Source organism: Leptonychotes weddellii, chromosome 6 (assembly GCF_054177405.1).
Source record: "Leptonychotes weddellii isolate Sample4059 chromosome 6, ASM5417740v2, whole genome shotgun sequence".
Classification (NCBI taxonomy): Eukaryota; Metazoa; Chordata; class Mammalia; order Carnivora; family Phocidae; genus Leptonychotes; species Leptonychotes weddellii.
The window spans coordinates 79,808,730-79,833,167 of NC_138374.1; the positions used below are offsets into that span (position 1 = coordinate 79,808,730).

A 24,438-nucleotide genomic window follows, 5' to 3' on the forward strand; every position below is an offset into this window, starting at 1 on the left:
TTGTTGCTACTCCTACCCTACTGAGCTCTGCTTGGCAATGCCACTGCCATCGGGTAAGGAAATATATACCCAAGTTCCCTGCAGATGCTGAACATTTATTTTTTTAAAATTTTTAAAAGATTATTTATTGGAGAGAGAGAGAGAGTGGGGAGGGGCAGAGGGAGAGTCTTAAGCCGACTCCACGCTCAGCCCAGAGCCCAACTCAGAGCTCTATCTCATGACCCCGAGATCATGACCTGAGCTGAAATCAAGAGTCAGATGCTTAACCGACTATACGACCCGGGCACCCCCAGATGCTGAACATTCAAACAGTACCAACAGTTGAACTGATTTAATTAAATCATCCACTACCCCATTCCCTCCCGTACACCCACAAAGAAAGAGAAATAACTAACTTTTTATTCTTGCTCCAAGAATACCTGAAATTAGAATTATCCCAGTACTGGGTCCTGAAGATGTTTCAATAGGAACTTCTGGTTTTTTTTGTTTTGTTTTGTTTTTTTAAAGATTTTATTTATTTATTTGAGAGAGAGAATGAGATAGAGAGAGAGAGCATGAGAGGGGGGAGGGTCAGAGGGAGAAGCAGACTCCCCGCTGAGCAAGGAGCCCGATGCGGGACTCGATCCCGGGACTCCAGGATCATGACCTGAGCCGAAGGCAGTCGCTCAACCAACTGAGCCACCCAGGCGCCCAGGAACTTCTGTTTTTTAAATTCAAACTCCAGTCACTTTCTTTCCAGGGGCCCTTATTGCCAATGGGGCTTGGGACAAATAATTCCCAGGAAAGTGATCTGTGTGTATATACGGGATGAAGACAATACTGACACCTGCTCCTTACCTACCTGGCACAAGTGCTGGGAAACAACCAGATAATGTGTACTGTATGCTTTGAGTACCTAGAAAGACGGTAAGGCTTATGTGCAAAGGTGCAATTCTAGTAAGTCAACATGACAGCATCGTCCATGTTTTACATGCATGCTTGTTGCCTAAGACACCGAGGAGCAGAATGCAGCTCTCATGTTTGATGTTCTAAGGACATGATGATGTTACAATACATTTACAGAAGAGCCAAAGTTGGGAAGGTAAGACGACCTCTTCTTTTTAAAAATCCCTGTGTGACTGGTATTGATTTTAGGCTAACTTCTCCAGCTGGTTCTACGATGGCGACAGCCCCCAAGGTCCACAAAGCACTCCTTCCATTTCATCATCAGTCACGTGATGCCATCCCTAGGAAGGGCCAGGATGCCATGGCAAGGGGTGACCTGGAGAGGAGAGAAAACCTGTCCATTTCCCCCGGGGGGGGTGCTGCCAAAATTTGAAAGCCCAAATGTTGGATTTCTATGGCCATGCTTCTAGAAAGTCTCTGCCAGTCAGACCTGTCCCCTAGAACAGCATCCTGCCCCGCACCTAGCAGGACCACACCAGATGACTGTCCCACAACCACCATTTGAATCTGTTTAAAAGAATAATGCCAACCATCTGTATCAGCTTCCTATTGCTGCAACATTGAATGACCACTTGCTTGGTGGCTCAAAACAACAGAAATCTATTCTCTCCCAGTTCTGGAGACTAAGAGTCTGAAGGCGGTTGCACTAGGCTGAAATGAAGGTGTTGGCTGGCCAGTGCTCCCTCCTGAGGTTTGGGGAAGAATGGGTTGCTTTCCTCTTCTTCCAGCTTCTGGATGCTGCAGGTGTTCGTTGGCTTGTGGCAACATCACTCCAATCTGTTTCTCTGGTCACACTCCTTCTCCTCTTCTGTCTGCCATGCCTGCCTCTCATGCAGATGCTCAGGACTGCACCTGGAGGCCGCCTGGACCATCTCTCTATCTCGAGATCTTGACCTTGACCACATCAGTGAAGTCCCCTTTTGCCATACAAGGTAATATATTCGCAGGTTCCAGGGATGAGGACATGGCTATCTTTTTTTTAGGGGGGAGCGGCAGGAGGGGTATTCAGCTGATCACACCACCCCTGTCTGAATCCCTGAGTCTCCAGAACAAGCCTGATTCATATCTCAATTGAGTCTCTCTTTCCTTTCCTTCAAGAAAGCAGAGTAACTCCTCTTCCTTCTTTAGGGGAGAGAACGATGGGAGAGAACTTTTATGGAGCCCCTACTATGTGCTCAATAATTTACAGACACTCTTCATGACAGGGGTGTGGGTAGCCATTTCACAGATGTCGTCTTGTCGCCATTTTACAGATGAGACAACGGAGGCTCATAGGGGCCAAGTAACTTGTCACAGTCTCCCAGCAAGTAAATTGTAGCAACAGAGTGGGAACATGGCTCTGTCTGGTTTCAAAGCCCATGTCCTGTCTACCCCACCAACATTCCTCAAATTCCATTCACACTGACACCTTGTAAAGGAAAAGCAACTCTCATAGACCCCAGTCAGAGAAACAACTGACTTCAAAAAACTAGGGTTTTAGTCTAAGAAAACATGAATTTACACATTCTCAAGGTCTCCCCAAATTTGGGGAGTAATGTGTGAGAAGCACTAGGAGAACCAAGGTATCCCCCATCTTGAGAGCTCCACTTTAAGGATCCTAATATTAAGACCCAGAACAGCTGCATTTCTTTTTTTTTTTTTTAAAGATTTTATTTATTTATTTGAGAGAGAGAGAATGAGAGAGAGCACATGAGAGTGGGGAGGGTCAGAGGGAGAAGCAGACTCCCCGCCGAGCAGCGAGCCTGATGCGGGACTCGATCCCGGGATTCCAGGATCATGACCTGAGCCGAAGGCAGTCGCTTAACCAACTGAGCCACCCAGGCGCCCCAGAACAGCTGCATCTCAACCATGTCACTCTGCTGCTTAGGAAAGGCTTTAATGCAACAAAGCCTTTACTGCTGATAAGATTTTAACACTCACAATCCCCCAGTATTCTGGGTGTAAGTTAATGATTTCCACCACAGAGACGCTCGAGGAACTTTAGTCACACGGAAGTAAGTGGCTGTGGCATTTTCTGAGCTTAATCTAAATGAAAGTTTACCTAGATGTCCCACGAAAGCTTTGTAGATTAGAAGTGTCACCCTCGTTTTGGCACAAGCTAACAGCTATAGTAACGTTGAAGCCTAATGTTTATCACACAATTATTTGATTACAATTCCTTCTGTGCCAGGGACTGCTCTAAGCACTTCACATGAATTAACATATTTAATACTCATGAAAATCCTGTGAGGCTGGTCATATTCTTCTCTTCCTTTTACAAGTGGTAAAACTGAGACACAGAAAGATTAGGTAATTTCTTAAAGTCACACAGCGAGTAGAAGGTGCAGAAGTAGGATGACACACAAGTCATCTGATTATAGCTGCCATGTTTTAACACAGCTAAGAATGAAGACGCTCACTCTGTGCCTAAACCCATTTCCTGGGCCCAGGCCCGAGATAGGAAGTGTTACAGAGAGCATGCACACAAGCACGGTCCCTGTCCCCACCCCCACTTGTCCGTGGCAGTTTTGCCATCAAACTCTTCCTTGAAGTCTTCTGCTCCCTCTTCACTGTCCAGTCACCCAAGGACACAGCTGAAGGTGAAAGGCCATTACTCTTGTATTGGACTCTAAAACTTCCAATCTGCTTTACGGAACACCTGTTCCCAACAGCCTCTACGGTGAAGGGAAAAGTGGAACGTCCCCTCCACCCTCCCACACTGTCTCCACTTCAGTCCCTCAGTCTATCTTTTGGGAAATTTTCCTTCAAAGGTTTCCTTGGAGAAATGTTGGGGTTACAGAAAGAGGCATCATGTGCCTGTCTCAACCTTCCCAGAAATGAATGGGCCTCCAGTTCCAAGAGACCCCCTTGAGTTCTTAAACATTTCTTCACTTTTCATGACCCATTCAGTGTTCTTACAACGGATCATTAAATCTCGTATATGGCAGTGGGATCCAGTTCCAGGTGATCAACGACCTGCTCGCACTTATGCTGTCTAAGTATAGCACTTTCTCACACTCCTAAAGATCTCATCTTCTCTTTCTAGAATGCATTCCTAGGGAGACTCAGACCCCACTGCCAAATGTGCAAGAACTCATTCTACCCAAAGAAATGAACTGGTTTGTTTTCTTCTTTGCATTTCTGAGAGGTATATCCTTGTTCCCCATCGATGGAAGAGTCTGCTCACGTGAGGTGGGAAATGCCTTTTCTGTGAAGATATTGACAGTCCTCAAAAGGTCCCATCAACAACGGAAGCTGTGCAAGGGTCTTGACACTCGAGAAGCAAAAGAGAAGCAACTTGCAACTTGGAAAATTATAATAATATAGACATTTTATATAAAGTCAACTTCCTGAGGTTCTCAAACTATACCTCACTTACTCCAAGGCGAGCATATCCATATTAGTTCCAAAACAAAGGGATTTTTCTCATTTTTTAATCACCGACTTCCAGTTATACTCCTAAGACTCCAAACTCGGCCGTGATCAAGCCCATCTAAGAATTTGACAGCAGCCACAGCCATGTTGACTCTCTGCCTGGACCTCATCTTTCAGTCTCTGGACTCAACCCCAATGTTTGGACGCTCACAAGCAGGAAGAGATGTTCCCGGAGGAGGAAGTCAATGAAAGACCCGTGTTCATACTGTCTACTCCTTTTCCGTTCCTAGGCTTGTAAGGTCTTTGTCTGAGGTTGTATCTATTTAATCAGCTTCTCTAAACTGTAAGTTCTTCAGAGAAAAAAAGCAATCCTTCCACTGCTTCGTTATTCCTTCATTTCTCTTGGTTAGTGCCCTACAAACCATCCATGTGGTTGACCAACAGAGTAAGCCACCAACTAGCCTTGAGTCAGATAGGCATTCTATAATTGCCTCCTGGTTCCTCTGGAAAATGCTAATTCTTATTTTATTACTTAGTGTGGTTTTTATTGAGGGGTCCTTTCTTCTTGAGGGGCAACTGATTGAGAAATATGGTGAAAGCTTTCCATCTTAGGAATCCAGGTGGAAAGAAGTCCATGCATCATACAGCTCCAGGAGAGTGAGATCGACTCTGAACGTGGCTGGTCCCAGTTTGCCCTGTCTCTCCAAGATCCTAGCAGCTTTTACAGAATACCTAAATATTATGCGTGTTGGTCATTCTGGCTACCCAGCCTTTAAACCACCTTGCCATATGGGGGGGAACCTCAGAACAGAGGGAAGGCGGGACTCCTCTCCCTACTTTAGGAGCCAAAGAGGGGCTCCTGGGTGGCTCAGTCGGGGTCTGCCTTCGGCTCAGGTCATGATCTCAGGGTCCTGAGATCGAGCCCTATGTTGGGCTCCCTGCCAGGTGGGGGGCCTGCTTCTCCTTCTCCCTCTGCCCCTGCCTGTGTTCTCTCGCTCTCTGATAAATAAATAAATAAATTTTTAAAATAAATAAATAAATAATAAAGTTTATTTTGTTTCTCACCCCAGATACAGAAATAATTCATGCTCATTGTGGAAGATATAGGGAAAACAAAAATAAGAAGAAGAAAAAAATTGCCTGTCATTCTACCAACTACCGGTAGTCACAAATGAAATTTCAGTGTTTCTTTTCTAATATTTCTTCTATGGAAACTTCTCCATAGCTATGCTCATCCTCATCTATTGCCTGCTAAAATTCTGAAAAGAGCAGAAACATTGCCATTTCATGCTGTCCAGGTGCTAAAACCAGGACAGTAAACTCTACCTTTTGGCTGAAAGGAACATTTCTCAAAGTGTGTCCCTTGGAACACTTACTCCTTCATTTGTCATCAGATCCTGAAGATAGAATATAAAAAGAGTTTTTCTTGACCAGAAAAGTTTGGGAAATGCTGAGATCCTGAAACACTGAGAAAACACGTTTCTTTATTGCTTGAATTTCCAGAGCTCTGAACACATCGGAGACTCTCAAAGATGACAGCTTTGCCAAGCATATTGGGCCACAGGAATCCCCTTTGAAGATATTTTTCTCTGGACCAGTGTTCTAGGGAGTGCTGACCCAGAAAACTTAGAACTTTGTATCATTTTACCTTCCTCCCACACCATGAGTGAAGACCCAGTTCAGAGTCCATAGGGGAAAAAGAGAATATATCTCAGATCTATAAAAAGCACAATTTGGAAAATAAATGGCAGAATGGGACCTAGGAAGTAATTTTCCTTTGTGGAAATGTAAGACATGTAAGAACATGTCCGAGGAAATGGGGTTTATAGACAAACATCACGATTCGTGCCTGAGAGAACTAAGACCAGAACAGTGCTGAACTCTAAGGGAGCAAACTTGTCTGGGGAAATTTTACTGCATAAATGGTTTTATCCGCATTTTGGTAGAAAATCCAATTAACTTACTAGAAGGCTGCATTTCCAGACTAAGGAGATTAACCTCATGTTACTCAATATCATTGTAGTATTTTCCCCCCTGAGAAAGGACAGTTCTATACGACAAAAAAAAAAAAAAAAAAAAAAAAAAAAAATATATATATATATATATATATATATATATTTAATGATGCTAGCAAGGACAAATGAGAAAACAAGAAAAGGCAGAGGTGTAAGACAAGGAAAACATCCTCACTGGAACAAAGCATGGTGGACCCAAGAAACTTCGGCCAGAAATCCTGTTCTTTTTTTTTTTTTTTTTTAAGATTTTATTTATTTATTCATGAGAGACAGAGAGAGAGAGAGGCAGAGGGAGAAGCAGGCTCCCAAGGAGCAGGGAGCCCGATGTGGGACTCGATCCCAGGACCCTGGGATCATGACCTGAGCCAAAGGCAGACGCTTAACCATCTGAGCCACCCAGGCACCCCCAGAAATCCTGTTCTTGCCCAATCACTTTCCCAGCTTTACTAATGTCTGGTCAGACTGCACGTGGAATCTGCCACAGAATCTGGGGGTTCAGTCTCAGAGTGAGAATGAAACATGGCTTCTTCCATTAAGCCAACACATCCGAATGCCCATTGTCAGATGCAGAAACTGAGTTTTAAGGAAGTTTTAAAAAGCCCTGAAATGGGGTGATGTCTCCTAACACACACTTTATGTAACAACTTGGGGTCTGCTCTGTGAACTTGCTTTGGGCCAAAACCCAGCCACAAGGCTCCTGCAACACTCCTGAGCTTGATGTCTGTCATTTTTGGAATAAACTACGTGTTTAGGAAAGTCTGGGAATTACCAGAGTTCAAAAGTTCCTTCTTTCTGTGAAGAAGCCTAAAGGATCTTCTAGAGCAACTTCCTGATCCTTTGCCTAAGGCTTTCGTGGTGCTTCTGTTCAGTGAGCTGCTCAGCAGACCCCCCATTACTGAGTTGGACAGTGAGAGCTCAGTGACCCTCCAGGGAGAAGCGGAATCTGAGAAGGTCAAAGCTGGAAAGGACTTTCATGATCATGTCTATTAGCCCAACCCCCTCTATTTACAGATCCCAAAACATGAAGCCTAAAACCCACCCAGAATCCAAGAGCAAATGTGCTCTCCCCCTCCTTCTATTTGTGCACAAGTTTCCCATGGCATCCAGCCAGAGCCTCTACATAGTAATGTCTAGAGGATTTATGAGGCCACGCGATCCTCTGGGTTTCTACGCAGACCTAAACAGGAAACCCACACAAGGAAATGCTCTTTCTGTTTGCAGGCCGGATTCCCAGGATGCTTTCACCAGAGTGCCCTGGCTGGAACAAAACCAGGGCCTGGCCCCAAAAACACCCTTAGATCCCGAGACAGAGGTGCCGTCCCCACCCCTGTCCACCCTCATCCCCCTCCACCAGGCCTGCGATAATTTAAGGAGAACACAATTTGCTTCTCTCAGACCTCGATGTCAGGTGGCTCCATTGGTCTAGATGCCCAACAGGGGTCAGTCAGAGACACCCACCCCTCCTCCGATCTCTGGCTGAGTTCAAGACTTTGCTTCTCCTCACCTACGTGACATCAATTAACCTGGGGAAGCTAGGCACCCCGCTCACCCCCCCATTCTGTCTGCATGTTGCATTTTGCCTCCAGAAGATGCCTCAGGGCTGAAAAACTATGTGCGTTTCCCAGCCCAGGGGCATCCAGATGCTTCTGGGTCCTTCTGAGTCATCATTGCACGTGACAGATGGACACTCAACCTAACCCAGCTCTGCTCTCCTTTGCTGCAACCTCAACCCAGTGTTCTGCCAAATCTCCTCTCCCCAGGTCATCGGTCCATCTGCCCTTGTGTCCAGCCACTCCGGCCCAGGATGGCATTTTTCATTCTTTTCAGCTCTCCGTGGAAGATTTGGAACTTCGGAGGCTGCTGCTCAGGGCTGGACAGGAAGGAAGTGTGTGTTGCTGCTCCCAGAACGGAACAGCAGTGCTGGTGACCCTGCTCCCCCTCCTCAGGCGTCCCCCCCGGGGCTCACACCGAAAATAGACTCTGTTCTCCTTGGTTACCCCCCACCTCCCCCAGGAGAGAAGACACAGGCTTCTGGTGAGCTGGCGCTGTTATCGGGACTGACTGTATTTCAGGAATTACCAGATGTTGGGAGAGGATAATGTGTCACTTCCTCTAACAAACAGTCTGGGCATCTGTGCATTTCCTTTTGAGCCAGCTCTTTAGGAGACTGTGATGCAGTGATGTTGAAGGACAGATCACTCTGGCCTCCGCTCTTGGGGGGGTCTCCAAACTATTTGGTCCCTATCCTCCATTAAGAAACTGTTTCTGGGGGTACCTGGGTGGCTCAGTCGGTTGAGCATCTGCCTTCCGCTCAGGTGATGATCCCAGGGGGTCCTGAGATCCAGCCCCAGGTTGGGCTCCCTGCTTAGTGGGGAGTCTACTTCTCCCTCTCCCTCTGCCCCTCCCTCCACTGTGCATGAGCTCTCTCTGTCTCTCAAATAAAAATTAATAAAATCTTTTAAAAAAAAAAGTATTTCTATCCTCTGTATGCATGGGTGACACCATGAGGGGACACCATAGGTAGTGGTTAAAGTCAAGGGCTCTGGAGGGTCACCTGGGTGGCTCAGTCAGTTAAGTGTCTGTCTTCAGCTCAGGTAATGATCTCAGGGTCCTGGGATCGAGCTCCCCGTGGGGCTCTACACTCCATGGGGAGTCTGCTTGTCTCTCTCTGCCCCTCTCCCTACTTGCTCTTGCTCTCTCGCTCTCTCTCTAAAATAAATAAATCTTAAAAAAAAAAAAAGGCAAGGGCTCTGGAGACAAGATAAAGGTGCTAAGGGAAAAGGACAAGTAGCCAAGAACTCTAGGAGGGGACTTGGAGTAATCAAATTGTCCATCTATTGTGGTCTCAGTGGGAGACAGGCACAAGCCACGTTACTGGGGAGCTCACCCCACCACCCCAGCCAGCCCTACTGAATCTGAAACTCTGGGGATGAAGCTCAGCACCCTCTTTTGAGCCTTCCAGATGGTTCTGATGGGCCCTCGAGTTTGAGAATCCCTGACCTGGATAGATGAACATTAGGGATTTCTCAGCAGCCAAGAGAAAAAGAGATGGTTACCCAAGAAAATGCTTCAGCAACTGCACAGAGGTGGGACTTAGGGGGGAGGCTATCTTGGCAAGAGAAAGATCCTACAAATAGAAATGAAGTGAACTCAGAGAAAATAATTAAAGATGTAGTAATATCCCTCTGCTATACTGGACTAGTTTGTAGCACTTCTAGAATATGGTTTAACGGAGAATATATTCATAGGATATTTTTCAGATTAAAGACAATGTACAATGTGGGCCCAATTATGTAAAATGTGTGTGTATATCAGTTCAATAGGAACAATATTGGAAAATTACATATGAAAATGTTAACAGCAATCAACCCCCGGTGATGGATTATGGATAGTTATTATTTTATCCCTTAAGCTTTTCTGTTTACACCCCCAACTTTTCCATAGTAAGTAGGGCTTTTTATAACCAAAATTTTTTTTTCAATACCGTGACAAGCTTGTTGGGTCAAACAGTCCTTTAAACAAATTTGTATGGCCCTCTGCAGAGGCTAGCTCGCCAAGAATTTATGTCACAGAGATAATTAGCACCACCTGTTACGCTTGGGCTAAAAGGGGGCCTTGAACAACAACAAATGAGGGGACTGTGAAACTCATCAGCTCCATTTCAGACCCTCACAGCCGGGAGAGCCCCCCCACCCCACCCCACCCCCGCCCACGGCACCTGCCGGCTGGGCCCTGGGCGCCCGTGAGCGTGGCTCTGGGGGTGTTGGGCGTTGTCAGCATCCGTGGGGCGCTGCCCCTCCGCGCCGCTTTGTGCGAAAGCCCGGCGCCTCTCGGTTTTTACACCCCGATTTCCAGCTGGGGATAAGCTCGAGGCAAACACAAAGCAAAACAAAAACACTGAAAGAGCCCTTAAAAGCCTCGAAAGGAAGAAAGGACAATGAAACGTGATGTAAGAGGCTCCGAACAGCCAGTGACTCAGCGCTTCTGCCCCATCAACACCAGCTGCAGCCCGCGGAGGCTCACAGAACAGTCCCCCCCCACCACGCTGTGCCACACACACACACACACACACACACACACACACACACCCCACACACACACACACACACACGCTGTGCAAACACCCCACCGCCTGGCGCGGAGCAAAAATTCAGCCCTTGCACAGCACCGCAGACAAGACCCAAAAGATCTGCAGCTGCTGCGGGGCAGAATGGCTAAGGGTGTTTCTTGCACGTTAATTCCGCTATTAACATCTTTTATCCAGACTCTATCCCTAAGGAGTTGGACGCGTGTCCCTGGGAGCAGAGTCAGCAAATTGGAACCAGTACCTGCCTGCAAGCCCGGCTGTCTCTCCTCTGACACATCACAGGGTGAAATTTGGTTAGTGGGGTCGGTTGGAGTGCTGGCTTCTGCAGGAGGCTGGGCTCGGAGGGGATGGGGGAGTTGCGTGTTCAATCCCCACCCTTTGTGAGTCAGGGAGGGGGCTGGGAGAAGATTTGCACAGACTATAGATGGGAGTGGGAATCTGTCCCGAGGGATTTTGACTCAGGCAGTGACTCTGTCTGCAAACAGATCATCTTATTAAAAGTTGCACTTTTAAACTCAGCCCTTACCACAATTCAGAGTCGGTTGAAGTAACCCCTCCCATGGAGTCGGCTTGCCTTGGCCCCGCTCTTCCCAGATGGCTCTGCTACCACAGGGCCTGCCCCAAGGAACTCTGCCCATGAGGCTGGTCCCTGAGGCCTGACGCTTCCATCCAGCACCACATCCACATTGCACCAGCCACCGCTCTCGAGATTCGATCCCAAAGCAGCTTTATTTCTGTCACCCGGGGCTCCTTCAAAATGTATTCCACAGGGAAAGCTCTCTCCTGCCGTTCGATGAAAAACCCCATGAACTCCAGAATTTTTCTGCTGGTTCAGGTATGAGATCATTCTATGGACGGACATTCAAATCACAAAACAGTCTTGTTTCAGAAATTAGGTGTCTGGGCCATGAATCCAGCAAACATTGTAATGTTCATTCCAAGGTGGGGCTTCCCAGTACTTCCTGTGCCCAGTACGGTGGGAAGGAGCAGGGCTCCCGGGACGGCATGGTTCTTATCAGGCTAAGGACGTGGCAGATGGTTGAATGGACTCTCTTTCCTGGATCTGCTTTTTTGTTTGTTTTGGTCTCAGGCACCCAGATGCCATCCTCAGGCTGCTCCCCCTGCACAGATTCTCCCCCCCCCCTCCCCGACTTCCCTCGTCCCCTCACCTCTCAGGCCAACTCTTGGATCAAATTCAGGATGTCACCTAGCCTGCTCTCTCCCTCCTGAGGCCCATACAGGTTGGTCCCTGCTCTCTGTGGGGTGCAGTTCTTGCTCAAATGAAGCCCTGTTTTCTCTTTCCTCTACCTCTTCCCACTGCCAGGGCTGCTGCTGGAGGTTTCTGGGCCATTCTGCAAACGCAGGTCTCAGAGTGGATCTTCTCTTGCGAGATGTGAGGGAAAGGAGGTAAGAGCCCCAGCCCCATCCCTCTTGGGGAGGCCAGTGCAGTCATGGCTTTCCTGACAAATCCCCCTCTCCTTTTTCTTGATCCTTCTATATCCCTTCATGGGTGAGGGTTTCTGAGGGCTGTGAAAACCAGTTTCTGGACATTCCCTTTGAAAATCTGCATATGGTCTGTGTGACAAATACACATGCCTCAAATGAATATACTGTTCAACCAGCCACCTGTGTGGGGCACATAAGAGTCGTCATCTATAAGGTGGGAGTAATCCTATCTGTGCTCAGGAAGGCTCCAAGCATACCAGTCTGAGTACATGGCCCTTAGGTGAAAACAGTGTTTACATTCACCTATTAATGGTGTTATGAACTCACTTCACTTTCAGCTTCTTATAATTTTGAGATCAGAAACCTTTATCATATCACATTGAGTATGGAAAACCTCTGCATATTTTTTATTTTTAATTTTTTAAAAGATTTTTATTTATTTGTCAGAGAGAGCACAAGCAGGGGGAGTGTCAGGCAGAAGGAGAAACAGTCTCCCCTCTGAGCAGGGAGCCTAATGTGGGACTCGATCCCAGGATGCTTGGATCATGACCTGAGCTGAAGGCAGACACTTAACCAACTGAGCCACCCAGGCATCCCACCTCTGCCTATATTTAAATTTGCATTTTCAAATATAAGCTATAGTTTGTAATTCTTAATATTCAACAATAAACATTATGACACCATAAAAAAAAATACTATCTGACCTCCTCACCCCCTAGACCTGTTGGGATTTGGACAAGACCAGAGGAGAAGCTCTGGGAACTCGCATGCTGTCAGTGGTGGGTTGGAGTCGGTGCGTGTCTGTTCCCAGCTCCCAAGTTCTGGAAAATCACATTGGTAGTTTGAGATTGGCCGTGGTGAGAGTCCATTTCCACCATGTATTTGAGCAAATGCTGCAAGTTAGAGCTTTCTCTCTCCCTTCCCCACCCAAAGCTGATTATTAAACACCCATATACTGCTGCATGCAATTATAACGCAATAAATTTTATTGCTATATATGGTCTATATCTGGAGGCCTCACGTGACGTGGCTGGAAGATAAGGCTCCTGGGTAGAGCCATGATAAAGAAGAGAGCATCAGAACGAAGGCTTTGCCTCCCATAGGAATATCCCTGGGAGTGGCCCCAGAGATGTGCCCAAGGGCAGGACAATAGGGTTCTCAGGGCCTGAGGAAGCACCTGCTTTCTGGGAAAAGTGATTTCCTAACAGATGGGGGAGAGGAGTGAGTGTGTGTTCCTCAGAGTGGGAAGGCAGGCTGGGATGGCTAGAGTGGCCCTGGGAAGCAGGGTGGCCCCATTTTCAGGCCTAGACCAGTCTCTACTCCTGCAGGTCCTCCCTGATGCCTGGATGCACAGAAGGCCACTCCAGCCCCACAAGCAGCATGGCCTCTGTGGCCCCAGAGCTGGGCTCCACCTCCTGGCCCTTAAAGGCAGCAGAATCTAGGATAGTGAAGGCCACCCCACGAGAAAGGAACAGAGGGGGCATCAGTAGCCATCTGGGATGGCAGAAGCCTTTTGGGGAGCTGGCAAAGGTAGGCGGGGGTGGGGGGTTGCCTAGGATTTTGCTCCTCTGGCTTTGACATCTTACCTCAGGGTGGTAAGGATGGCCCAGACTCAGAGCACAAGGCCAGGGCCAGTGAGCACCCCAGGATCAGGGTGTGGAGGGCCAGTCCCTGACAGTGACAATTATGACGCTCCCTGGAGGGGCCTCAGGAACAGAGGAAAGCCTGTCACTAACAGTGACTCGGCCTGCAGCAGTGACCCAGTGAACGAGCAGTTTGGCGTGGCCAGCCTCCTAAAGGAGCATGAGTGCGCTGGGGGGAGGAGTCAGAGCCCAAACAGGTGAATGGCATCTACAGATCTACACCCCGGGGTCCATCTGAGATGCCATCTGTCACCCTGGTTCCTAAGGCAGGAAAACTTCTGCTCCGTTTTCTCTACTGCTGCGGATTTTGTTTTCTTCTCAGAGTACCTGTACAGAAACTGCGTCTAATTGGATTGTTGTTGTTGTTGTGTTCTACCAGCTGTGGAGAAGCCCCATTCGCTTTCTAATACTGTTCGAGAGTCTCAAGTATATGAGAAATTAAGCCAAACTTGCCATTCTTCAAAATGTTTAAATTTCCATGTAGGTCCCATTGGCCTGGTTTTCTTTTGTCCTCTTGGGGCACGGAATCCTGAACAACACTACCCTCTGAGCTGTGGCAGAAGGAAGACAGCAATGTCGGAGAGCAGTGGACTGTTAATCCTGACGAGGGACAGACCAGAAAAGCCACTGCTTCCTTCCCGGTCACACGTCCTGTGGGAGAGAAGCTGCCAAACATGAGCCTTGCTTGCTTTTTAAACCTCAGCAAAGGAGAGCATAGACATAAGGAAGGGGAGATTAAATTCTAATGGAAAGATAAGCATTTATTTTTGAATGTTGGATACACAGCAGCTCCATCAGGGAGTAGTGATAAATTTTACATTTTGACATCCAAATCTTAAAAAGTAGTGAAGTCCAAACCTGTTCTGAGCCTGGGTGGCTCAGTCAGTTAAACACCTGCCTTCAGCTCCGGTCATGATCCCGGGGTCCTGGGATCGAGTCCTGACTCGGGCTTCCTGCTCAGCGGGAAGCCTGCTTCTCCCTCTCCCTCTGCCACTCCCCTTGCTTGTGAGCTCTCTCAAATAAATAAATAAAATCTTTTGAAAAATAAATACATGATAGTTATTCCAGATCTGGAGGTAACATGGCTTCCACTAGTAAGATTATATAGCATCAGTCCCCAGTCTGACTTTCCATGGAGTCTTGCTCAGGACAGAGGTCCTGGGCCCCAGTCCACCCTGCTGGGGCTGACGAGGACCTGATGATTCTACTAAACCAGCTTACGTCTCTCTGAGCTTATTTAAAATGGGTGAAGACCCCCAAATTGTCATGTCCATTACTATACTGCCATCTAATGGCGAGGTGTATTAAAACACAAATGTCAGGGACCACTGACCACTCAAGGTTTTTTTCATAGCAAACAGTTATGATGTATCTCTTTGTCTCTCCAGATAAGTCACCAAATGGCCCCCATAGTTCACAGAAAGGAAAGTCATGAAGTCTCTGATTTGACTGTCTGAAAAAAGATTGTGTAAGCATCAGTGAGGACAGGAGGATTTCTAAAACGCTCCCAAAGTGTGCATGGTAAGAGAAGACTGCTCTTTTAAGAGAGTTGTTTACACTTTCCTGCATATGAGAATTTAGGAACAACAGAAGGATTTGTACAATACAGTATGTGTATAATGAATTATTATCTTACAGAAAGGAGGACAAAAATTTCAATCATAACCCCATGCACTCTCCGCTGCTCTAAAAATAAAGTCCCACAGCACAGATTAAGTTCCATTGCTATATAAGAAAACACTGATATATTACCAACCCTTTGCCCTCTGCTCCTGCTGGTCAAGATTTTAGATTACTGGTTTTCCTCAGTGCTAAATGTTGGAAGTGGATATTGGGGGAAATTTACTGAGCAATGAAAATGAAGACTGCCTCTCCCTTCCCCATGTTCCCCACTCCCCCTGCTCCTAACACACAGGACACACATATCAGGGATTTTTCCACTTCCTGAGCAATTCCATTAGTGTCACCAATAACTCAACTCTAAATCACATCAGAAGACAGCTGGAACCCCGAGAATTCCTGGGTGCAGCTAGCTGGTCCACAGTGCACAGAGGCTTGCTGCAGAACCCCCAGGACTCCAGGCTGCTGAGAGGCTGGCATAGACTAACGACAACAGACACTCGACCAGCTTCAGGGGAATGAAGGGCCATGAGAACAGCAAGCATGATGGGTAGGTAAATTAGGATACCCTGAAACTTGGCTTCAAACACCAAGTATGCTGTGTAATTTTGAGAAATACTGTTAGCGAACTTAAAACAACCTAAAAATGCAACTTGCAAGTTGACTTCCAACCAGGGAACGGGGCAGGGATCACCGTTAGACCAGAGAAAATACCTTCTGGGGTGAGATCCATATTGTGTGCCCTTTCCCAAACAGCGCCGCTCCCCAGCTTTTGGAGCACAGAGTGGTAGAAAGGTGTGCTGTTAGGTTGTTTTTGTGGGGTTTTTTAAAGATTTTATTTATTTATTTATTTATTTATTTATTTATTTATTTATTTATTTATTTATTTATTTATTTATCAGAGAGAGAGACAGCATGAGCACAAGCAGGGGGACCGGCAGAGGCAGAGGGAGAAGCAAGCTCCCCGCTGAGCGAGGAGCCCAATGCGGGACCCGATCCCAGGACCCTGAGATCATGACCTGAGCCAAAGGCAGATGCTTAACCAACTGAGCCACCCAGGTGCCCCAGGTGTGCTGTTAGGTTATAAGCATACCTAGAAGCACAGAACTGTACAAAACTACCACATCTCCTCCCAGTACACGGATACAACAAAACTACCAGGCACATCTTATAAATCCATGATTTTCTTTTTCTTTTTATTTATTTATTTATTTGAGAGAGAGAGAATGAGTGGGAGGGCCAGAGGGAGAAGGAGAGAATCTCAAAGCAGACTCTCCGTTGACCATGGAGCTCGACTCGGGGCTCGATCTCATGGCTCTGAGATCATGATCTGACCCGAAACCAAGAGTCAGTTGCTTAGCGACTACACCACCAAGATGCCCCTAAATCTGTGATTTTCTAAGTGCTGACCCCATCCAGCAGCAGAAGCTTCACCTAGGAACTTATTAGAAATGCAAATTCTCTGGGCACCTCGGTGGCTCAGTCCATGAAGCACCAACTTCAACTCAGGTCATGATCCCAGGGTCCTTGGATCAAGCCCCACATTGGGCTCCCTGCTCAGTGGGGAGTCTGCTTCTCCCTCTCCCTCTGCCTGCCGCTCCCCCAGTTGTGCTTTCTCTCTCTCTGTGTGTGTCAAATAAATAAATCTAATAATAATAATAATAATAAAGAAATGCAAATTCTCCGGCCTGACACCTGACACTAGTCCTACATACAGAGGAGGAAACTCTGGGGTGGGTACAGAAGTCTGTGTTTTAACACATTCTCTGGGGGATTCTGCTACAGACATAAGCTTGAGAACCACTACCTGAAGGATGCAGTTTGTTGGTTAACAGATGGCAGGCGAGGTTGTGACCAAATAAGTTTAGCTGGAACCTGAAGCTCTGGGATCAACGTTTTGGCCCCCGTGTCCTCAGCTCCCTCAGTGTCAAGCAATGCGTCATCCTGGCCCCGAGCACCCCGGCAGTTTTAGTAGGTTCTGTCCACCTCCGGAGCCTGCTTCTTCTCCCTGGGAATGAGCGAAAGCCACTGGAGCGACGCTAGTCATCCACGTTGGAGCTCAGCAGAGACGTCCCCAGGGACGCTCGATCACCTATCTTGTTGTTTAATCTTTAGCATCGGTGGTTTGCTTCCAGGTCCAGCAAGAATGGTTGGCAAGCACGGTTGTTAGGTGGGAGAACTGGAACAGGAGATCTCGCTGTGCTCAGAGGAAACCGCGCGGCCAGCCAACCGCTCCAGGGACGGAGACAGCAACAGACCCAGCATCACTTCACGAAGAGGACAGAAAGCGACGGATTTTAGGGCTTTTCTTTTTTTTTCTGATAAAGTTACAGAAACGTCTAAATACAACTTGAAAACCCACTTTCCCACCACCTAAAATGAACGACTATTAACATTGTGTCTGCAGATGAGCTGGGAGAACAGAGAGCAGTTGGAACAGGGCGAAGCAAGGAAGTTTTTCTGAAGTAATTCTTAACAAAGGACGTCCTCGTGCTTTTATCAGAAAACATTTCCACTGTGAGGTTTCCACATAGCTGCTAATAATAACTTGTAAATTTGCCTAGCTGGCGGCTGGAGCATTGGAATTTACAAATAACAAAGAGCAGAAAAAGAGCTGAAGAGGAAGCCAGCTCTTTTCCTTGGGAATAAACACAACTTGCTTTTGAACAACCCTCCCCTTTCCTCCAAAGAGAGCAGGAAAGAACTCAGGCTAGTCCAAGGACAAGCAGGCTATGGATCATTAAAGTGGAAGGCTTTTCCATCCCTGTTAGTGGAATCAGAGCCGGAGGCAGGAAGCCCAGAAGCGAGAACCACCACCAAGGGCACGCCCCTCCCTGGCTCTGACCTTGAACTATGTTTGGTGTCACCCACAAACCTGGGAGGCAGTAAGAATGCGTGAAGTCAAGTTCATGAGCCCTGGTGTTTGTTCCCAGGGTGGGGAAAGGGTGGAGGTGTCATGGCTGGAGGGTTGGTCACCAGAGAGGACAAAGCCTTGCGGGGGCCTGAGCTGGCCAAGGCGCAGGGCGAGGGGCTGTCATCCCCACTCCGACCCAGTTTCCCAGCAACATGGAGAACCTCCGAATGAAATCACCTGTGGCCCTGAGGACCTGTCTTCTATTCTTTGATAAGCTCACTCCACCTCTAGAGGCAAAAAATACATAGTAAAATACTCATCCTCCCACTTAACCTCGACCGGGAACCTCATTCTTGCTTGGAGAAACCCGTTTCCCGTTTCCCGTTTCCCCGGCAGGCAGAACAAAGTTGGAGGGGAGCAGAGGAGTCTTCAGTCTGTGCAAGAGGGCGGGGGTGCCTAGACCAGATACCCACTGGGCATTTCCCTTTTGTGTACCTATTGGTGAAATGAATATACTCGTTGGCGAATTTAATAAAGTTAAGCGTGCAGCTCAGCTGAGCAGCCTCAGCAAACCTTCCCGCACCCCCACCCCGGGCAGGTGCACAGTTGGGTTTCTAGCACCCGGCGCCCCACTTCTCAGAGCAACGCTGCATGACCTCACGGTTCCAGGCTTTATGATGCCTGCCCGCTCCCCCACCCACCACACACACACTGGTTGTGCTTCTTCCCAGATCTCTCAGAAGCTCTTTAGAGGCAGTGGGAGCCTGTTTGCAGCTGCCAGAGCACCGTGCCGAGGAAGCCTGCAGAAGCATTCGGGCCCATTAAAAACCAATAACAAGAAATGGGTTTTTCACCTGGTTTCCTATGGAAAAAATAATATGGGGGGGGGGGAGGCGAGTTTAGAATACACGTGTGGGTGGATGCCTGTGCATGTTCTTACGTGGATTAGAAATTCTTTCAGCCAATAAACATTTCTTGGTACCTACTATGTACAAGGCTCTGTGCTCTCTGACGACAAACGTGAGTGAGACACTGTCCCTAACTTCCAGGAGCTCACAATCTAGAGAAAAATCACCCTTACAAACTAGAAAATCATATCATAAGTCCTATGATAAAGGCTCATTCATCTATTCAACAAAGATGGACTGTGCACGATATGCCAGCTTCAAGGATGAACAAATAATTTTGAGAGCACAAAGGCCAAATGTAACTACCATTCCTCTTCCGAACACAAAGGATGTGATAGGAGAGCCGCCATGCACACGCTCTTCGAGGAGAGGGTCCTTCTTTTTGCACAACCATCCCACCTGGTGTGTGCCCACAAACATCCAACATATACTGCTTCCCAAGGATGGATTTCCTGTCCTCTCATTCACTAGTCAGTTTCAACCCGATCTTTGTTGGAAAGAAGGCTTTCTGGAGGGAAGCCTGAACTGAGTCTCAGAGGATGTGTGGGAATGAAACCAAGTTGTGTGTGTCAGAGGGACCGCTCGAGAAAGACAGGAGAGATGCCGTGTGGGCACGGAGACCACCATGCAATCCAGCCTCTTGAGCATAGAGATTCCAAAGCCTTGACCTTGCCGGAGTTGTTTACAGTTCGGCAAGCTTCCGGGAGCCAACCCCATTCTTGAAGGATGGCATAGCAACTAGAAGGCCAACTTCTTAAGTCAGAGTAGCTCTGGCCGGTGGGCCATGCGGCTTTGGAATCTGGATAGATGCAGAAGGATGCTGAGTGAGCAAGAAATTGGAGCAATTTGCAAAGTCAGTGATCTTGTCATCAACTGAGGGCAGCTGCGGTCTCTTTGTGGCTCCCACCTCTGTCCCCTCCATGCAGAGCCAAGTTTCCAGGAGCTACACTTTGCTCTGCTCCCTCAGCCCCCACAGCCCGCACCCCACCCTCCCCTGCACCTGCCTCTGCGAAGGCCACAAGTCCCTCTGGTTCAGCTGCCATTGATATGGTCTAAAAATTCCCAAATCCCCATCTACAGCTCAAATGCCTTTTTTTTTCTTTTCAATGTGATAAAATACATTTAACATAAATTTACCATCAGAACCATTTGGGTTTTTTAAAGTGTACAGCTCAGTGGCATGAAGCACATTCACACTGTTATGCAACCATCCTCACCATCTGTCTCCAGAACCCTTTCACCTCACAAACCTGAAACTCTGTACCTGTTGAACATTCCTCCCTCCCCCAGCCCCTGGCAACCACCGTTCTACTCTGTCTCCGTGAGTTGGATGACTCTAGATACCACATAGAAGTGGAATCACACAGTATTTGTCCTTTTGTGACTTGTTTATTTCACTCAGCGTAATGTCCTCAAGGTTCATCCGTGTTATAGCAAGTGTCAGATTTCTTTCCTTTTTAAGGCTGAATTATACACACATACAAATAGACATACTACATTTTGTTGATCCCTTCATCCATCGATGGATACTTGTGCTATTTGAATAATCCACTAACATGGGTGCACAAATATCTTTTCGAGACCCTGTTTTCAATTCCTTGGGATAAATACCCACAAGTGGAACTGCTGGATCACATAATAATTCTATCTTTAATTTTCGGAGAAACTGTCATACTATTTTTTCCCACCACTTTACATTCCCACCAACAACGTACAAGGGTTTCAACCTTTCCCCATCCTTGTCAATGCTTGTAATTTTCTGGTTTTCTGATATTAGCCTTCCTCATGGGAGTGAGATTCCAATGGCTTCTATCAATGCTAGACTTGCATAGCCAGCTGCCTACTGGACATTTCCATCTGAATATCTCAAGGAACCTTGAACTTGACTTGTTCAAAACTAATCTTTTCCCCCCAAACCTGATCCCCTCTGGAGTTCCCTGTGGGAGCAAACCACCACTGTTCCTCCAGGTGCCAGAGCCGGACGCTGGAAGCTACTCTTGTCCGTTCCACCAAACCTAGCTCCTTGGTACGTCCTGAACCTTCCCTCTTCTCCCCACTCGGTCCTGATGCTTTCATCCGAGCTGAGGTCAGGGTCACCTCCCCTGGGAATGCCCACGCCAGTCCCTGCCTTCTGTCCTGCTCCCGCTGACTTATTCTTCCCACTCCAGCCTGAGTTATCACTTTAAAATGCGAATTGGATCCCGTCCTCCTGTTTAAAATCCTTCAGGGGCTCCCCAGTGTCTTCAGGATAAAGCTTGAAGTTGTTAGAATTACAACTCCGTAGCCTGGCCCTTTCAGATCTGGACAAACCTTAGCTCTTAACACTTCCCGGCTTTGTCCTTCGAGTGCATATTGAATGGCTAGCAGTGGCCCAAATGTGCTACAATTGCAATTCCTCTCCCCAAGAATCCTTACCTGGAACACCCTCCTCCACTCCAGCTTCCTCCAGTACCTAACCCTGTTGAAATGTCACCTTCTCTGGGCCTCTGGCTCCTCCAGCTGGGCTGGGACCCCGTCCCCTAGACGTAGAGCACATTTAGGTTCTGGACTATGCTCTATTTATCTTTGCATTCCGGTGTCTGGCTCAGAGTTTGGCACATACTAAACACCATCTGGGCAGCCAAAGCAGGCTTCCTGGAGGAGATGACAACTCACTTGAGTCCTAACAAATGGCGAAGAATTGGCCAGATGGAAACAGGTCAAGGAATATCTCAGGAGGTAGAGGCAACAAGCAAAAAAGCATGCAGGCGTGCGGTTCAGACCAATGCATCGGAGAAACATGGGTCGTGCAAGGTGGCTGGGTGGCTAGGTGGCTGGGGCAAAGGGAGTGGCAGAGACGAGGCCAGGCACGCTTGTCAGTGGACTCACAGCAGAAACACCTTCGGGCCGTCCTGGCCAGGGCTCCAAAGCATGGAGCTATTCTGTAAGACTAGTTAGGGGTGACCCATGAGCCCTGGCATTCAGAATTAAGGCGCTGATGACAGATAAATGCATTATCCTCCCAGAGTATGCACACTTGAATTAAGTGGTGGATCGGCCATTCCCCAAATAGACCTTCATGAGGCCATTGGTTGAATTGAACTGACAAAAAGCATTAACACAAAAAAAATATCGATAATAATAACGAAATGTCTTATATCCATGAAAATATAATAAGATACTATTAATAAAGTTATGAAATGAAATTTGGGTGCTTCCGGAAATCAGTCAGAGGCTAAGGGAGAGACATGTACGGGCTGGAGATGACAAGGCTCCTGAAATTGGGAAGCACCAGTCCTTCCCACAGTCTGAAGATCAAGAAGTCAGAGGAGGTAAGGAGTGGAAGCAGGAGAGGTGGGAACAAGAGAGGAGAGGTTAAAAAGGGTCAGATGGTGAGCAGAGAACGGAACCAGTGGGCTTGGGGGACCTTGCTGTTTCTCCTACACAGCGAAGCCCTTCACACCGTGTCCCCTCAGTGACAAAGGCTCTGAACAATGGTGGACGGAGTCCTGATGTCACATATGGCCCCGGACCATTCCATGAGTCTATAGAAACCAGTCCCCAGCATTGGGTAAGATGGTTCTGGATTCTCACCTGTGATCCTCATATAGCTGGGGTGTTGGGGGTGAGAGCACCTGGCTCCGGGGTCCCGGACAGACCAGGTTCAGCCACTCCCTGCAGACAAAATCAAAGGCGGAGAGTGGAGTGAAACAGGAAAGGAATTTATTTTAGCGAGGCCGACGCCGGGCTTTGCCACCTGCCCCTGACATGACTGGGAAGACTCGCGTAGACATGGCCTGGGATGCCCTGGCAGCACCAGGAGGAGAGAAGAACCATCCTGCGTGGCCCATCGGCTTCCCCTGGGTGCTCTGTGAGAGGCGGGGAAGGGGGACACTGAAGCCTCGGTAAAACGACGGCCCTGGCCCCACAGGAAAAGTTCCCCGGTGAGGTCACACCCTCCACGGAGGCAGCTCAGAAAGGCTGGGGAAAGAGGTCTTCTCTGGGAATTGGGCATGGGGGAAAAGGGCCACAGGGGGTCAAAAGCCAAGGCTGCAGGAAATAAAGTGCGGGTGGTGGTGGGGGGGGGAGGGCGTGGTGGGGGGAGTGACCGGCTAGTGTTCACATGCTGTCACCTCCTGGCGGACTTCAGAACTGCAGAGCCCCCCTCCTGGAACAGAGATGCACCAAACGTGCATTAATGGGGCACCCGGATGTGGGCGGCGTAAGACTAGGTCCCCGACCTTGCTGACATTGCGGTTCAGGATGAGAGAGACAGTAGCAGGTCGTGTGTGGTAAGTGCGAGCGGCAGAAGAAGGTGTGCACGCCAGAATGGCGGGGTATTGCCACCTCCACCCTGTTATCCAGTCCTCCAATTCCAAGTCACAAATACTCCCTAGATCCACCCACTTCTCCCCGCTGCCACTTCTCTCCTCATCCAATTCTCATTTTTGCCTAGCCTCCTCTAAATATTCGCTTTCTTTCCCTCAATCGTCCACATCAGCCTGCTTAAAATCCTTTAGTGTTTTATGATTGCTCTTAGGATGGAGACCAGGTTAGGTGGGTGCTCACTGGGGTCCCTCCTCCTCACCCTCAGTGGGATGCTCTAACCACGGTGGCGTCTCCCTCCGAGCCTTGCAGTAAGACTCAACACTATTCCATCCTGAATGGATGGTCCCCAGGGAGGGTCACTGGCAGAGGGAGGGTGAGATTAATGGGGGTCGGGGGTGAATGTAGGGTAAGGTAGTGGAGAGAGACCATTAAAGTCAGAAGACCTCCAGGCTGATTACCCCTAAAGCATGTGAAGTGCACACATAACTTTCTCTGGGTCTCAGAGTGAATGATGTTGTGCATACATTGCGGGGAGAGTGTCCTAATCACCTACTTGGCGTCCTACCCTGGGGCTCTGGCTGGTTGGATTCATTCATTCTGCAACCTTTAGGGAATTCCTGTCATCTAGGAGGTTATACCCACCCGTGGCCCCCAGAGGGCACTGTAGAGGCGCTTCTGGGCAGCTTGTCCTGCACTCAGGTGCTGATCAACTTCCAGGGTCAGTGGCCCCAGATGTGAAAGCTGCTGAGGTCAAAGCAATCTGATGATTATGGAGCAGGGTGGGTGGAGGAGTGTGGGAGAGTGAATGTCTACTCTGTGAGCTATCTGAGAGTCCTTGAACAAACATATTTTGTTGGGTTAGCTCCTTGCAACCAAGGAGCCACAACATGTTATCTGGTTCACATCTCCTGGTTGGCCAACCACAGATGGTGAGCAACACATATTGTACAAGCCTTGGATGGTAGCTGCCAGAGGAGGAGGTGGCTGGGAGCTCCTGAAATGTGCTCGGGAGTCCATCGTGGTGCTTGGGGGCTAGTCGGGAAGGGTAGACGGAATGGCTGGGAAAGAAATTACACCACCTTGCTGAAGACATCTCTTACCAGTGGGAACGAGCCAGGAGAAGATCAGCAAGAAAGGGTGAAGATGAAGCACAGAGCACACATATTCCAGGGACATTTGGGACTGGAGAACGTACTGTGATCCTCAGACCGCCCCAGGACAGAGGTCAGCGGTGGGGCCACAGTGCGGGATGTCATCA

At 48.2% G+C, this 24,438-nt stretch overlaps 2 protein-coding genes across 10 annotated transcripts in view; one reads left to right on the forward strand and one right to left on the reverse strand.

Moving 5' to 3' along the window:
• Positions 1-24,438, reverse strand: part of CDC42BPA (CDC42 binding protein kinase alpha) — a 727,403-nt gene that overhangs the window by 484,737 nt on the left and 218,228 nt on the right. The gene's annotated exons all lie outside the window — the stretch shown is intronic.
• On the forward strand, positions 10,437-22,297 carry LOC145722258 (uncharacterized). Of its 7 annotated transcripts, none has more exons than XR_014146378.1 (4): positions 10,437-10,694; positions 10,921-11,236; positions 11,726-11,808; positions 17,246-22,293. XR_014146378.1 is itself a non-coding variant. In XM_081824446.1 (4 exons), the coding sequence occupies exons 1-4, from the start codon at positions 11,159-11,161 to the stop codon at positions 14,038-14,040; spliced, it is 429 nt and encodes a 142-aa protein (XP_081680572.1). In that variant the 5' UTR covers positions 10,746-11,158; the 3' UTR covers positions 14,041-14,872. The 7 variants fall into 7 exon arrangements, 1 of the variants encoding a protein (XP_081680572.1); XR_014146379.1 differs by having other exon boundaries at positions 11,014-11,236; XR_014146380.1 differs by lacking the exon at positions 10,437-10,694 and adding an exon at positions 13,176-13,377 and having other exon boundaries at positions 10,746-11,236; positions 17,246-22,297.